The 13,197-nt window shown below is 37.9% G+C and overlaps 1 protein-coding gene across 3 annotated transcripts in view; it reads right to left on the bottom strand.

Moving 5' to 3' along the window:
• Positions 1-264: 264 nt before the first annotated feature.
• The window catches only part of TRDMT1 (tRNA aspartic acid methyltransferase 1), a 29,632-nt gene continuing 16,699 nt past the window's right edge, over positions 265-13,197 (bottom strand). For 2 of the 3 annotated variants that reach the window (XM_086614871.1, XM_086614872.1), the window contains 6 exons: positions 12,576-12,645; positions 11,573-11,656; positions 10,707-11,077; positions 6,606-6,663; positions 5,466-5,595; positions 265-1,004 (listed from right to left, as the gene is read on the bottom strand). In XM_086614871.1, coding sequence (XP_086470997.1) covers positions 904-1,004; positions 5,466-5,595; positions 6,606-6,663; positions 10,707-11,077; positions 11,573-11,656; positions 12,576-12,645 — 814 coding nt within the window. In that variant the 3' untranslated portion in view covers positions 265-903. Of the gene's footprint in view, positions 1,005-5,465; positions 5,596-6,605; positions 6,664-10,706; positions 11,078-11,572; positions 11,657-12,575; positions 12,646-13,197 lie in introns of those variants that run through there. The other variant, XM_086614873.1, reaches the window with a different exon arrangement.

The raw sequence follows: 13,197 nt of genomic DNA, 5'->3' as shown, positions 1-13,197 counted from the left end.
GTCCTTCTAAGTAATCATTAATAAACTGTTTTGCTTTGAGAAAAGTGCTGCCTGTTTTGCCCAGGACCATGGTTGGTGGGTGCTCCCTCTGTTCTTGCCTCAACCCTCAGTCCTTTTGGTTTTTTTTTCCTCTCCTCTCTACTTTATTGGAGAAGGAGAGACTGTGTGAGTTTTAGTTGCTGGATCAGCCTAAAACCACGACAATACTATAAGTGAGAACAGAAACAGGCAAGTTATTGTCAGGGTTGTGATAATCTTGAAATAATTTTATTCAGCGGCACCTAAACACATCATTCCAGAGAGATCCAGCTGGGTTACAGAAACCTGCAAGTATTTAGAGAGGATGAGACAACTATGAACTAAAGATGACACTGTGTCTTCTTAAAAATTGTCCACAAAATATTGCATTTAATAGTTTCATTAATTCCAAAAAACATATCAAAATGTCAGATCATATATACAATAAATTTTTTAAGAATGGATCACTGATATTTACAGATGTAGACATTTTACATGTAGAACTTGGTCTCCGCACTCAATTAAAACAGCTTTGACATTCAGAGCCTTTTCATACTGTACTGAGAAGATGGTTTTAAGACAAAATAAAACAGTCATTCATTTTCACTGAGGTGTACGTAAAGGCTGCTCTTTTTTATTTTGCAAACTAAAAAGTACATTTAAATATAGCAATTAAGTCCTGGAAACTTCCATTTAAATACAACACTTCTACAGTGTAAATCCACCATAAAAGAACGGTATTAAAAATACATCAGAACTGTTCAGCAAAACATCTGGACAGATATTTGGTAAGTTATGATTTTTGTTCAGCTGTCATCAGCTTTCTCTTGAAAGATGGAAGTATTTTCTGTCACCAGTCCACACTCATCAGATTCAGGTTCTAAATTATCCAAGTAGAATGGAGATCAATTTTGCCACCACATGTACATTGAGGCTGTTTCCCAGAAGACGGTAGCACTGCTTTATCGTTACTTTGTCAGGAAAGCCTAAAACAAAAACATATAGTGCAACGTCATTGGGTTTCTTCCTAGCTTTTAGTCTACTCCTTGTTTCAGTGAACAGCTCTTAAGGCATTTATCACAGATTGCGGCAGGGTTCACCCCCCCACTAAAATTCACAAAGTTCAAAATAATTCCCCACCAGTTCATTGGATTTGGATCAGTTCTTGCATGGGCAGTACTGCCATCCCTAAGGTTTAACAAGAAGCCTCAAAACATTGGTCTATTGTGTAACTAACACCGATCTACCTTCTCTCCATTCAGCAGTCTCAGTGAGGAGCAGCAGCACCTGAAACACTGCACAACCGTTACTCTAGAGAACATCCAGAGAGGAACATGGCCACAGCAGAAAGAAAACGCGATGATTCTGCAGATGGACTGCGTTTCTCAATAGGCTTCATATTGTACTTTCAACCTGAGCCCCTCTAACCCGTTGAGGCAAATCAAATGAGTCTCACAGTGCAATATACCACTGGTGCAGATTAAGCTATGAGCACGGCTTATTCAGTGAGTGATCAAGCAGCTGAACAATTTCCCAAGTAATTCAATGCTGACCCTCCGAAATGCACCCAGAAATACAGACGGCATCCGAAATGTCCTTCACATGGTAAAAGCACAGACTGGCAGAAAGAAGGTTGGCCCAGAATTTAAACTGGTCCAGGTATTGTGAAAGGGTTCTGTTGTGTATTGAGCACAAAAAGGTGGCCACACTTCTGAGAACGAAGAAGTTGCCAACAGCCAGCTGGTGTGCTTTAACTGTCCTAGCTTGCACTCTTAGCTTACTCCGGCTGTGACCTAAAGTGCATTTGCTTTCACTTCAGTGAAAGATGAACAGCACTGGTGATTGAACCACTAGGGCCATTTGCTAAGCTGCTGAAACTTGATCACACTGAATTTTGATCATTTCCCAAGAAGAAAACCTAACTTTGAGCCCAAGGTCATCACCACTCAGATTAGCTTTGATGCTACACACATTGTGTAAACATATGATATGTGTGATATATATGTTCTGAAGTTTTCACAGCAGTTCAGAAAAATCCACTTTTAGGGATTGCTCAGGAAAGAACATGGTTGGACAGTTGCTGAGCCAAGGGTAGAAAGGAGGAGGTGTCTGGGAGGAGTTGTTCCATCCTTCTCTGCCAGTTATTAATGCCTCTAATGTGGACTGCTTTGGTAAACACATCTTCTGCCAGCTCCATCCACTCTGCCCAGCCTCCTGGCGCTCACATTTGAGCAACCGTTCTCTCTTTGGAACAATCACTTGCACTTCCACACATACTTTCTTAGATGGAGTTTTCACATTAAATCACTGAATAAGGTACTGAAGCTACACATTTTAAAAGAGCATATAAAAATACATATAAATATGTAAAGAATATAAATATACTTTAAAAGAGTATATGAAAATAATATAAATATTAAGAAAAATATGTACTTATGCACATGCGCATGTGCACTTATAGCCCAAGAAGCTTATCTGAACTCTGAAAATTTCACTTTCTCTTTCTGCCTCTTGGCAACTGAAAGTATGAATTAATTTTCAGGGCTCACTGTTTCCTTTATCCCAAGCCTCCTCCATGTGCCTGTTAACATTACCTTGCACCTTCTATCTTATTGACTCAAGACTAGCCTACATCAGGAGGGCAGATTTAACAACCCATAGTATGCTGGCACTTTCTGCACAGCTCTCACTCTATCGTTTCGGTTATGAACGCTACTTGATGATGTTGCAGTCTTGGCAACACGCATTACCACATTGTGCTGGCCTTCCACTAGGCTGCCATTTGTTTCCTAATAGCTTACATATATCACTGACAGGAAAAATGGAAAAGGCATCCTGACATCACCCTCATGAAAGGAGGTCGCAGGTGCAGGAACGCTCCAATCACTTTTAATGAAATTGCTGTGGGACCCACAGTAGCGACTAAGACAAACGACTGCAGTATTTCATTGACCTGTAGTGCAATTACTATTCATACATCTAGATGTTAAAAGCACAAATAAATCAGTTAATGTTAAGAATGAACAACGATTTTAACTCTGGACCTCACATATTGGAAAAGACCATTAATTTGTTAAAATATAGAACTATTTAGAGACAGTCATGTTTCTTCTGATGGTACAGTAGCTGCAGCTAGTAACAGCATCTGTTACAAAGCTTCCTGACATTCTCTTCACTTCATTTTCAGCTTATAGTTTTTTCATTCTTTAGCTTCTTGGATCAACAACATATTTGCAATGGGTACATCTCCAAGCTTTCTGTTGTTGAAAATTTCAGCCCAAATGTTGCTGTCACTACAGAACACAGGAGCAGAGAAATAGCACATTTCTCTCTGAAAATTCCACACTTCTCAATAACGACTTGAAATTTAACATGGGAGAAGTGCTGTCAGAGAAACACACTTTGCTGTAGCCATAAATATAGCAACTTTCAGAAAAAAAAAAAACCATAGCTTGCAAATCCTTAAAAGAAACTTAGATTATAGTACCTATCACCAAAGATTTCAATAAGCCTAGAGCTGAGTAACGCTTATTTTAGGTACAAAGTGGGACATGTCTTAAACACAAAGGAAAGAAATGTCAGACTTGTGACTCAGTGCACTGGGAAAAGCTTGTTCCGCCTATGAATCAGGGGTATATGTGAGAGGAAGCCACTGGATGACAGAGGCTTGTTTTATGCCTTGTGGAAGTTGGAAAAGCAGTATAGCGAGGCAGGGAACTGCAAGAACTGAAGGAAGGTCCCGTTATTAGGGCAGAAGGGTACTGCCCTCTGAGAGGCGGAGTCGAACCCTGTCCCTCCCTTCACAGTTCTCAAGTGGCAAAACACAAGTTTGCTAAACGAGCACTTAGTAGATGGTGATGATCTGGATGCTCCTCAAATTCAAAAGCCTGACTTGTCTTGAGCGATCAGTTCTGGTTTGCAAAAATATTGAAGCCTCACAGCTGCCCCTGAAGATGAGCTCTGAACAGAGAAAGCACGCTATCATTCCAAGCACTCTGAAACAGTAAAGGTCAGATTTTAATTAATTGCCCTAAATTAATGGAGTCTTCCAAACATAAATTTCTTCATTGTCTCGGTTCTTCCTCTGTAAAATATAAGCAATATTAACCCTACTACATCTCTCAGTGATGTTGCAAAGACTGATTTAATATTTGGAAAACACACGCTGTATTCAAAAAGAAGAGAAAATGGGCAATTCTATGCTAAAAAGAGATCTCGAACAGCATGGTAAACCTATACAAGCCCAATCCAGCCCTGTTTAGCTCAAGTTTCTTTATATCGGCCTACGTCAATACGGAACAGAGGTACGCTAAGAAAAAGGCTGTCTGCAAAAAGAACAAATCTATTAAAGAAAAGAGGCTATGAAAAAATCCTGCATGTTGGTGTGTAACTCAGAACACTCCTGCAAATACTCTTAAACAAGTAAGCTTTAGTGCTGGGAACTAACATTGAACTTCGCAATCTTGATAATGCTCTTTGAATGTAGTAATTTTGAATATAACTAAGTACTAAATGAGAAAACTAAAACAGCAAGAGAAATAAATATACAAAAACTATTAGCACTCCTCAGAACTCTAAGTCACTGAGGAAGTCAAAGAAAAATATAACAAACTACTCAAGGTCAGTGGTGTCTTATTCTATGGATGCTTGTGTTGCTGAGAGACAATAAATTGATCTGCTGTGGCGGTCGCAGGCCAGGCTCTTTAGCAGGTAGTAACAGCTCCACTTTCTTGCCTGCCTTTCTTTTCTTGTGTTTTCTTTACAAGGGGAATTCTGGTGAATTTTTTCAGGCTTATTCTCGGTCACCTGTGTCCAATGTACTGGTATTGCTGAGTCTTGCTCTTTGACTCCCTCTTCTCCACAAAACCAGTTAGAAAATGAAGTAACTGACCAAGGGCTAGGACTGCCTTCTCTAGAAAATAGAGATGACTTAAAAGATCATTAACTGAAGAGTCTGGTTACTCCTGAACAAAGAAGTATCTGTGTCTCCTGAAATTCCCTTTCTGTCAGCAGCTGCAAACGTGTGGAAGGGAGAAGGCAAGCAGCTCAAACACTGAGAACCACTAACAGAGCTCCTAAACTGGCAGTAAATAGTTTCAACTCTAAACAAAAGTATTCCTTCATTTCCATTCCGTAATAGAGCATTTCTCATGCCAAAGCTTTCTTCTTAGTTTATGAAGACAAACCTAACCACAGAAGTTGGCTCTTATAAAAACTAGTGGAAATTCAGAGAAATTCAGAGTTAGCCAAATAACAAGAATCAATCTTAAGAAATGGATGGAACTAGACAATCTTTGAGGTCCCTTCCAACCCTAACCATTCTATCGTTCTATGAGTGACTGAAAAAAAAAAAGGCAAAATAAAAAGCATGGATTAGTCCCCAGTAAAAAACCCTACACTGGAATTTCTGAAGAATGACGTAGAAATGGGTACTTTGCAGCACATACCAAATTCTGGAGGAAATCCATGAAGATTTGCTATTTCTCTTGGGGTAAAGTATCTCAGTTTTAGCGTTGACAATTTCATAAGCTTCTCTTCTTCTGGTAGCTCCTCAATGTGTTTAAACACTGATTCAAGCTATGAAGAATATCCAAAGAAACAGATATTACCGATGCAGGCCAAATAAGGAAAATTTAACACTCGCATCTTAACAGAATTATTCTTTGATTATCACAGTGCCAAAGACAATAGTGTGCTTTGCTTGAAAGTATGACTGCTGGTGTATTTTTGCAGTCAATATCTCAACACATGGACTTGCACAAAAGAAATCAATGTTGCCATGAAGGCACTCATCAATCCACCTCCAGTTACAAGCTATACAAATACTTCACGAGGCAATCAAAGGACTATAAACATTTGTTTATAGTGACAAGGATAGTGACGTAATATAACTCAATAGCAGACCATCCGCACAAATTAAGCTGTATGGATGCAGCTGTTTTAATGCATTCACTTTGAGATTACCCTGAGTTCCAAAGCTGCATTCTTCTTATGCTTAGAAATGCCATATAATATCAGTGAACAGCACAGAAGTGCAGGAAGCAGTGCTTATGTACAAAACAGGCTTTGTGAAAAGCATCTTTGACGATTCACCAATACATTTACTTTTACTTTGTCCAATGCCAAAATACCACTTTGTGTGAACTTAGTGTCAACAGAAGAACTTGTCAAAATACTGTGTATTCCCAGATAAATAATACTTTTGAAGTTCAAACCTGCTAAACATTTGACAATATTTACTGGATCATCTGTGTACAAAAAAAGGCCCTAGATTCACGACACTGTACTGTAGTTTATCCATAGAATTAGTCATTTTTAGTATTTTCATATACCCCTGTGAAACCTGTTTGCAACACTACAGATAATAAAATAATAGCAACTCATATTCTCCACAGAGACATACATATAATCTTGATTTAAATGAACTGTCATTTAGGAACATAAAGTAAATCAATTGGAAACTCAGCTGCAAAAAATGTAGTTTTAAAAGCCTTTTTATTATAATATTCAGAATAATAAAGCAGAAGACAGAAAAAAAAAAAGTTTTAAACCAAGTCATTCTCACATATTAGTCTACATATTCTTACCTGTACATCTACTGCTGTCTGCAGAACTGAGCCTGTCCCTTCTACGTAGTGTCCATACCTTAACAACAACAATAACGATCTTAAATTAATATTTTCATCAGACCTCATAGTACTGACAACTGCAAAGATGCTGGGAGGTTACTTTGGTTCCTTTGTTTTGATTAACAAATCACCTCCTGGATAGATAAAGCAAAAGGCCTTGTTATTAATAACACTAACCCTTGGTGTGCAGCAGCCTCTGAACATGCTCTCTGAGGATGAGTCTGCAATCAACACACAAAGGTTTATCCACACAAATGCCTTATATAAGTCAATCAGGTAACTATACAAAGGCAAGGAATTCAAGCATAGCTTCAGCAGGAAGGGCTATCTACATTGCACAAACTAATTTCACATTAAGGGAAAATGTGTTAAAGACCAAATGGTCGTAGGGGTTAAAATCAGCTCTCTGTATTCAAAGAAGGACCATTAGTGTGAGCCTCCAGCTTTTATATCAATCCATTAGGAACAAAGTGGTTCAGTCAAGTTTAACTTTTGGTTGCTTGTGGATTTTCCACAGAGGGAAGAGATGGGGGATGGCCAGGTATCTATGCAGAGCAGTAGAAGAAAGAAAGAAAAATAAGAAAGAAAGAAAAAAATTAAATCCAACTAAACAGTAAGCAAACTTACATTCTAAAACTATACGATAGCTTCTTTGGATGTTTTGTGGTTGATTGCATAACAAGATGTTTACTGTATAGTCTCTTCCAGGCTATCATTTAAATATAATTATGGGCTTTCAGAAACATGCTCTGCTGCTCTAACTATGATAGTGTTTGAACATCTTGAACAGAGAGCGAGGCAAGTCAACAGATGGCTTTCGCACAGTGGAAGAACGTCAGATGCTCTGCATTAGAGCGATGCAGTCTGCATCAACCAAGCCATTAACAGCTACTATTCTCTAGTTTTACCTGCACATCTGTAAAGACAGTTATAAAGGTCTTTTGCTCCATTTGGGGTCCATTCTAAGGCATTCTAAGGTCCATTCTAAGAACAATTTTTGGTTTAAGCCTTTCTAATTTCACAATGAGTAAAGGAAGACTCTCCCTTCAGCACAGACACAATGACCCAGCATGGTTCAATGTTGAGAATTTTTTCTTCAGTTGGAATAGCTTATAAGTAGTTCTGCCAATCAGTGAGACCAAAACTCATTTTAAAACAAAGTGCTTGCAAATCTTCCTTAGGATCAGAACAAAAGGCCTTAAACACTGGTATAGATTAAAAACACATGGAATCTAACTGTGTTGTAAATACATCACCTTTAATTGGTTACTTGCATTCTGAAAATTCCCTAATACCACATTTAACAATGTAACACACATAGCACTGAGGAATTCTGATCATCTTCTTTTGTAGCATCTGATCATATTTCAGATGAATATATCTGAGCCAAAATAAATAAATGAGGATAAATTTCAAAGTGGTATTTTAGAGTTTTACTGGAGGAAAAAAATCTTTTAATAGGATCCATACTATATAAAATACTCCTGTCTAAATAATTTGCACTAGAGTACAGAACTCCTCACAAAAAAGATCCAGTTGGTGTAAAAGTGGTTTGGGGGTGGGGGGTGTTTTTTTAACACAAATGTGGGCAGATGGTCAATGTTAGCTGGATTGTTATTAATTATTATTGCAGCTGCTGACTACAGAAAAATTAACATTCCTACCTTAGACTTGGGACATAATTAAAGATGGGAATTTTTGCCACAGTAAAAAATGATGCATTGACTTTCTGACATTTCATTACCAGTTACAATGAAAGGAGTTGGCTTAAGAAATTACAGTCTTAAATTATCATCTGACTCAAGATTCCCCCCCCCCCTTTATTTCTGTAAGCTTTCAAAAAACCTCTTAGTTTCATACACATCATATATTATTTCTAAGTATATTGTGTCCTATATTAGGACTAACAAAAACATAATTCCCACAATGCTAGAGTTTCTGTAACTAATATTACACTATTTTAGAAGGTATTGCTTCTCTTGTCAATATCAAGAATTTACAAGTTCAGAATCATTGTATCTAAAGAAATAGTTTTCATTTGCTCTGTCCTTTAAAATGGACAAATTCCTCTCACAACTTCAGTCACCACAAACATACTTCTAAGAGAAACCGTGGCCTTTGTAGTCTCAAGGAACTCAGCAATCATATTGCAATTGCCTAGGAGACCAAGGTCAGAAGGCAACACAGGATGATCTGCTTGATCTCTCACACATCACAGCCTGTTACATTTTACCCTATACTTCACCAAAGCCTTTCAGAAGACGTACTGGTATGACAAGGGCAGAAAGGCAAAAACGATGAAATATTGGTGTTTGAAGTCCCTGAATTAGCAAGGACTGGAGAAGGCACACCCAGATTACTCTCATCACACGAACCTTGATGGAAATATCTGAAGACCAATCAGAACTGAGAGAAATTTTTCTCCAGCCTCAAAGCTGATGATCAGTATGACTTGTAAGAAAGACATCAGAAAGGCATCTCAGCAGAGGGATTTTCTGTACTACTTGAAGTGTTGTTCTGCTCTATTCAGGGTCCTTCTTCCTAAATCTGATGCTTCAGAGAAACATAAAAACAGAACTCCTAGAACAAGTACAGCAGCAATTTATTCTTGGCTTCAGAACGTGATCTGGATGAAGCCTGAGATGTAATGATAACCTTTCTCTTAAAGCAGAGTGGTAAATTATATGATCACATTGAGAACCATGTTGGAAACCTCCCTTCCCAAACGCTCTTAAAAAAGGGAACAAAGACAGTAAATCAGATTCCTATGTTTTGAGTCAAGAACAACTACCACAACTATCTGGCCTGGCTCCTTCCACATCAGCAGAAGTGCAACAGTCACGTTCTGCATCACATTTCCCACCACTACGTATAAAGACTTCATATGAACTACTCAGGAGCCTCCTTCGGTGTGATTTTGATAAACACAATCACAAACTACCATGACGTATTCTAGTGAAACCACAAGTGGCCAATGTATTTTTGATGATGCTTAAGGCATACATGAGATACACAAGATCATTCTGGCCTGAAGTTTTTATTTGACTATTCTAGTTAAGAAACAGATCCCATGCGATGCCGATTCGCCCCCAACTCACGAGACTGAGGGCAGAAAAGGCATATGTCAATGAGAGCTGGGAGATTGCTCAAATTTTGAATGTCTGAAATTCTCTTTCAGCATTTTTATTGTTAAAAAGTTGAAATCACAAAATCTGCAGGAACTCTGTAAATCTGGCAGTCTAATTTCTACTAATTGAAAAAAAGAAGTTATAAATAGCTTTAACTCATCAATTAAGCCATTTTGTTGAAACATTCTGAGAATTCAAAAAAACCCAATCTAATTTGAAAAATTCACCGATATTAACATTTCCTACAAATGTCCAGGCTCCAACTGGCATTTTCCAATACAAATGTATTCAGCGGAAAAGCTCCTCACCGGTTGTCTGTGGGGTTTCAGAACACTCGATAACATCCAGCAGCCAAACTTAAAATCGCAAAGTACAAATCAGAAAACTACTAGACAGAAAAGCACTGATGTTCTGCTCCATCAAATATGATTTGTAATCCAGCAACTTAACTGGTTTTATGACATACAGCCAATCCACAACTATTCTGATCTACACAGCTGAAAAATCCAAGAAATCAATAAAATGTACAGGGGAGACAGTTTTCATGAGGAATGGATCTGTCATGCATGACACTTTGTAACTTCATTAAGCGATATAAAAAAAATTCATTAATGAATCAGTAGTATACCAGTCTACTGGAACCATATTTCCGCAGGGGTAATTAAGCTTCTGTGAAGGTCAACAACAAATGGCACTGTCTTTCGTGAATGCCTTTTTGGAGTGGGCACATGATGTTCTGCCAGACAGATTCTCATGCTGGCATTCCACTTGATCAGGAAGCACGCTATATAAGGAGATTTTTTTTTTTTTTTCAGAGGCCTGTTTGGGGTTTTTTTGATGAAATGGCTCTCCTTGTTTTTACAGTACACAAGCAAAAACACATTTAAAATTTCAGGATGTGATTCAGCAAGACATTTTCTTTGCAACTTACCCTTTTGTAAAGCATGTGGACCTCCGGCAGGTGGGCTTAACAATGTCTAACAAGAAAGAATAGCGCAATAAGGACTTCGGTGGTAAGAAATATTGACTCGTTTCTTCACATTCCTCTTCCAAGAAATCTTTTAGCATTTGAATAGAGGAATCATTGTCCTGACCATGTTTCCTTTCCATTTCTTCTACTGTTTCAAGCTTAAAAAGAAAGGCCCCTTTTGGTAAACTCTTCTTGCTGCTGCAATCAGGATCGATGTTTGGATCCAGATTCTTCTCTTCAGAAGTCAAAGAGGAACTAGCTTTACCCACTTTGTCAGTGACTTTGTCCTTGAATAAGTCGTCTAGATTCTGATCTGGGAATCTTTTCAATATCTAAGAACAAATTGTGAGAAACAAACTGAAGAACTGCATTTGACAAATAACTTGACAGCAGACTCTGCAGTGAGTAAAAATTCCTTCAGAGATGCTCAGAATAAAGCAAGTAACCATTCAGTATTATTTTCATGAATATTTCAGAAAACGTTAGCATCAAGATTTGCTGACCTACCAACAATGATGTCAGGAACAACCATAAATAATTGCCTTTGCAAAAAGACCTTTCCAAGTGTATGAAAAGGTAGCAAAATACATCATTTTCTAGTCACTATCAGCCACTGTGCCCCAACTGTTTAAAGCCATCTAAGCCACTGGAATGCATTGCAGTCCTTAGAAAACTCAGCATCCGGGCTGAAAAAAAAGAGACAGAATATAACTTTTCTGTTGATATCACTTATCCTCTCTCCACTCCTCAACGCACACCACTAAACCAAAAATTTAACCCCAATCTTCATGAAACAAAGCAAATCCAAGTAACACTAATAGACCCACCTGACCAGAAGCTTGAAATGGAAACGGCTCTTGGTGAAGCTTTGCAATTAGAAAATATCGCAGCCTGGAATTGGGAATGCCAAGCTGTAAACAAAATCCACAAGCCTTTAGTCCATGTGACAAAGAGAAAATACTGGTCTACAGTGTCTTACAAGTTATCTATCATCATATACAGGAATAGAATTATGTCACACTAATATATTTTGCGCCTTCAGAGATATCAGTATTAATTGATAATACCTAAACACTTATAACTTCCATACCTAGGTATTTTCAAGGAAACTAGTGGGTAATTATTCTTTGTATCTCATGGTTTTTACTTTCGCTGTAAATGAACAGGAACGTAACAAACTTTTATGTGAGGCAAGAAGAAAAACAACATGCATCGCGATTTCTTAGGACAGGTACTACCTGTTTTCTATAAAAAAGAAAAAAAGTGTCTCCTTGCCTTTTTAAACAAAGAATTATAAGACACTAACAATGAAACAAATGTACCACAACTGGTTTTCAACTACCCTCCATCAGCTTCTCTCAGATATATACAGGACTTCACTGATTCCATTTAGTCTTGTACAATCTGAAATCTTTCTCAACTCTTTTTTCAGTTGCCAGGGAAACACGCAAACAAGGCCCCTCCTCCCACAAACCACACAGTCAGATTTTCTTTGCTGGGAAATTCACAGGCATCAGCATTTCTGAAGCAATGAGGCTCCTGCAGGGAAAACCACCTTCTTGGTCATGGTGTAAATTCACGCCTTCTTGAAAAAACATCAAATGGTAGCAAAGCAATATGGGACTAGGATCTGAACAATAACAGCAGTATGATTACGCCAGTATACTGATGAGAAATCAGAAATCACGTCAGATGGCTTTCTCATTCAAAAAAGTATCTTTAGCTCTGGGCATTACTTTCTTTTCTAATACAATAGATCATTTTCATATGTTTTTGAGCACATTGCAGTTTGAGCAGTTAAATAAATATTAGCGCAATTTTGGTACTTACACAGGTTGGAGACAGGAGAAATTCTTGGTATTTAAATCCACATGTTTCTAGTGTTTGCAAGAGTTCATTTCTGGCAGTGAAAAGAATCAAAAAGCAATTACTCTCTTCATATAGCTTTTAGGTGGCTTTTTATCCTAAATAAAAAACACATTAAATGCAACACCTTAAGTACCAAGACATTTAAGCACGTTCAGTGAAAGAACTGGACAGAAAACTACAGATATGAAGTCATCCATTTCTGAACTTGAGGAGACAACATACGAAGTTCAGTGTTAGTGTGGCCAAAAATGACTATTACACATTCACAGGTATCTCACACTTACTTCTAGTGCAAACGTCCCTTCAAAAAACATCCCCTCTCTTGGAGAGTACTTATAGCGTGTCAACAAGGAAAATAATCAGAGGGCCAGACATTATCTTTATGGTGAATTATGAAACAGGCGATTAAAGCCACTACAAATAGCTCACTACTTCCCTCTGTTCACAAACATGGCATCAGCTAAGCCTAAAAAAAGGGCTAACTCAAGGGATGACAAAAATTGGTGGCTTCGATAGTAACAGTGAGGTAGGACTGTACTTTATAAACAATGGAAAATCACTGAAATAGAAATCTTCTTAAAAA

The sequence above is a fragment of the Tauraco erythrolophus genome, chromosome 7, assembly GCF_009769465.1.
Source record: "Tauraco erythrolophus isolate bTauEry1 chromosome 7, bTauEry1.pri, whole genome shotgun sequence".
NCBI lineage: Eukaryota > Metazoa > Chordata > Aves > Musophagiformes > Musophagidae > Tauraco > Tauraco erythrolophus.
This window is presented reverse-complemented; position numbering and strand designations above follow the sequence as displayed.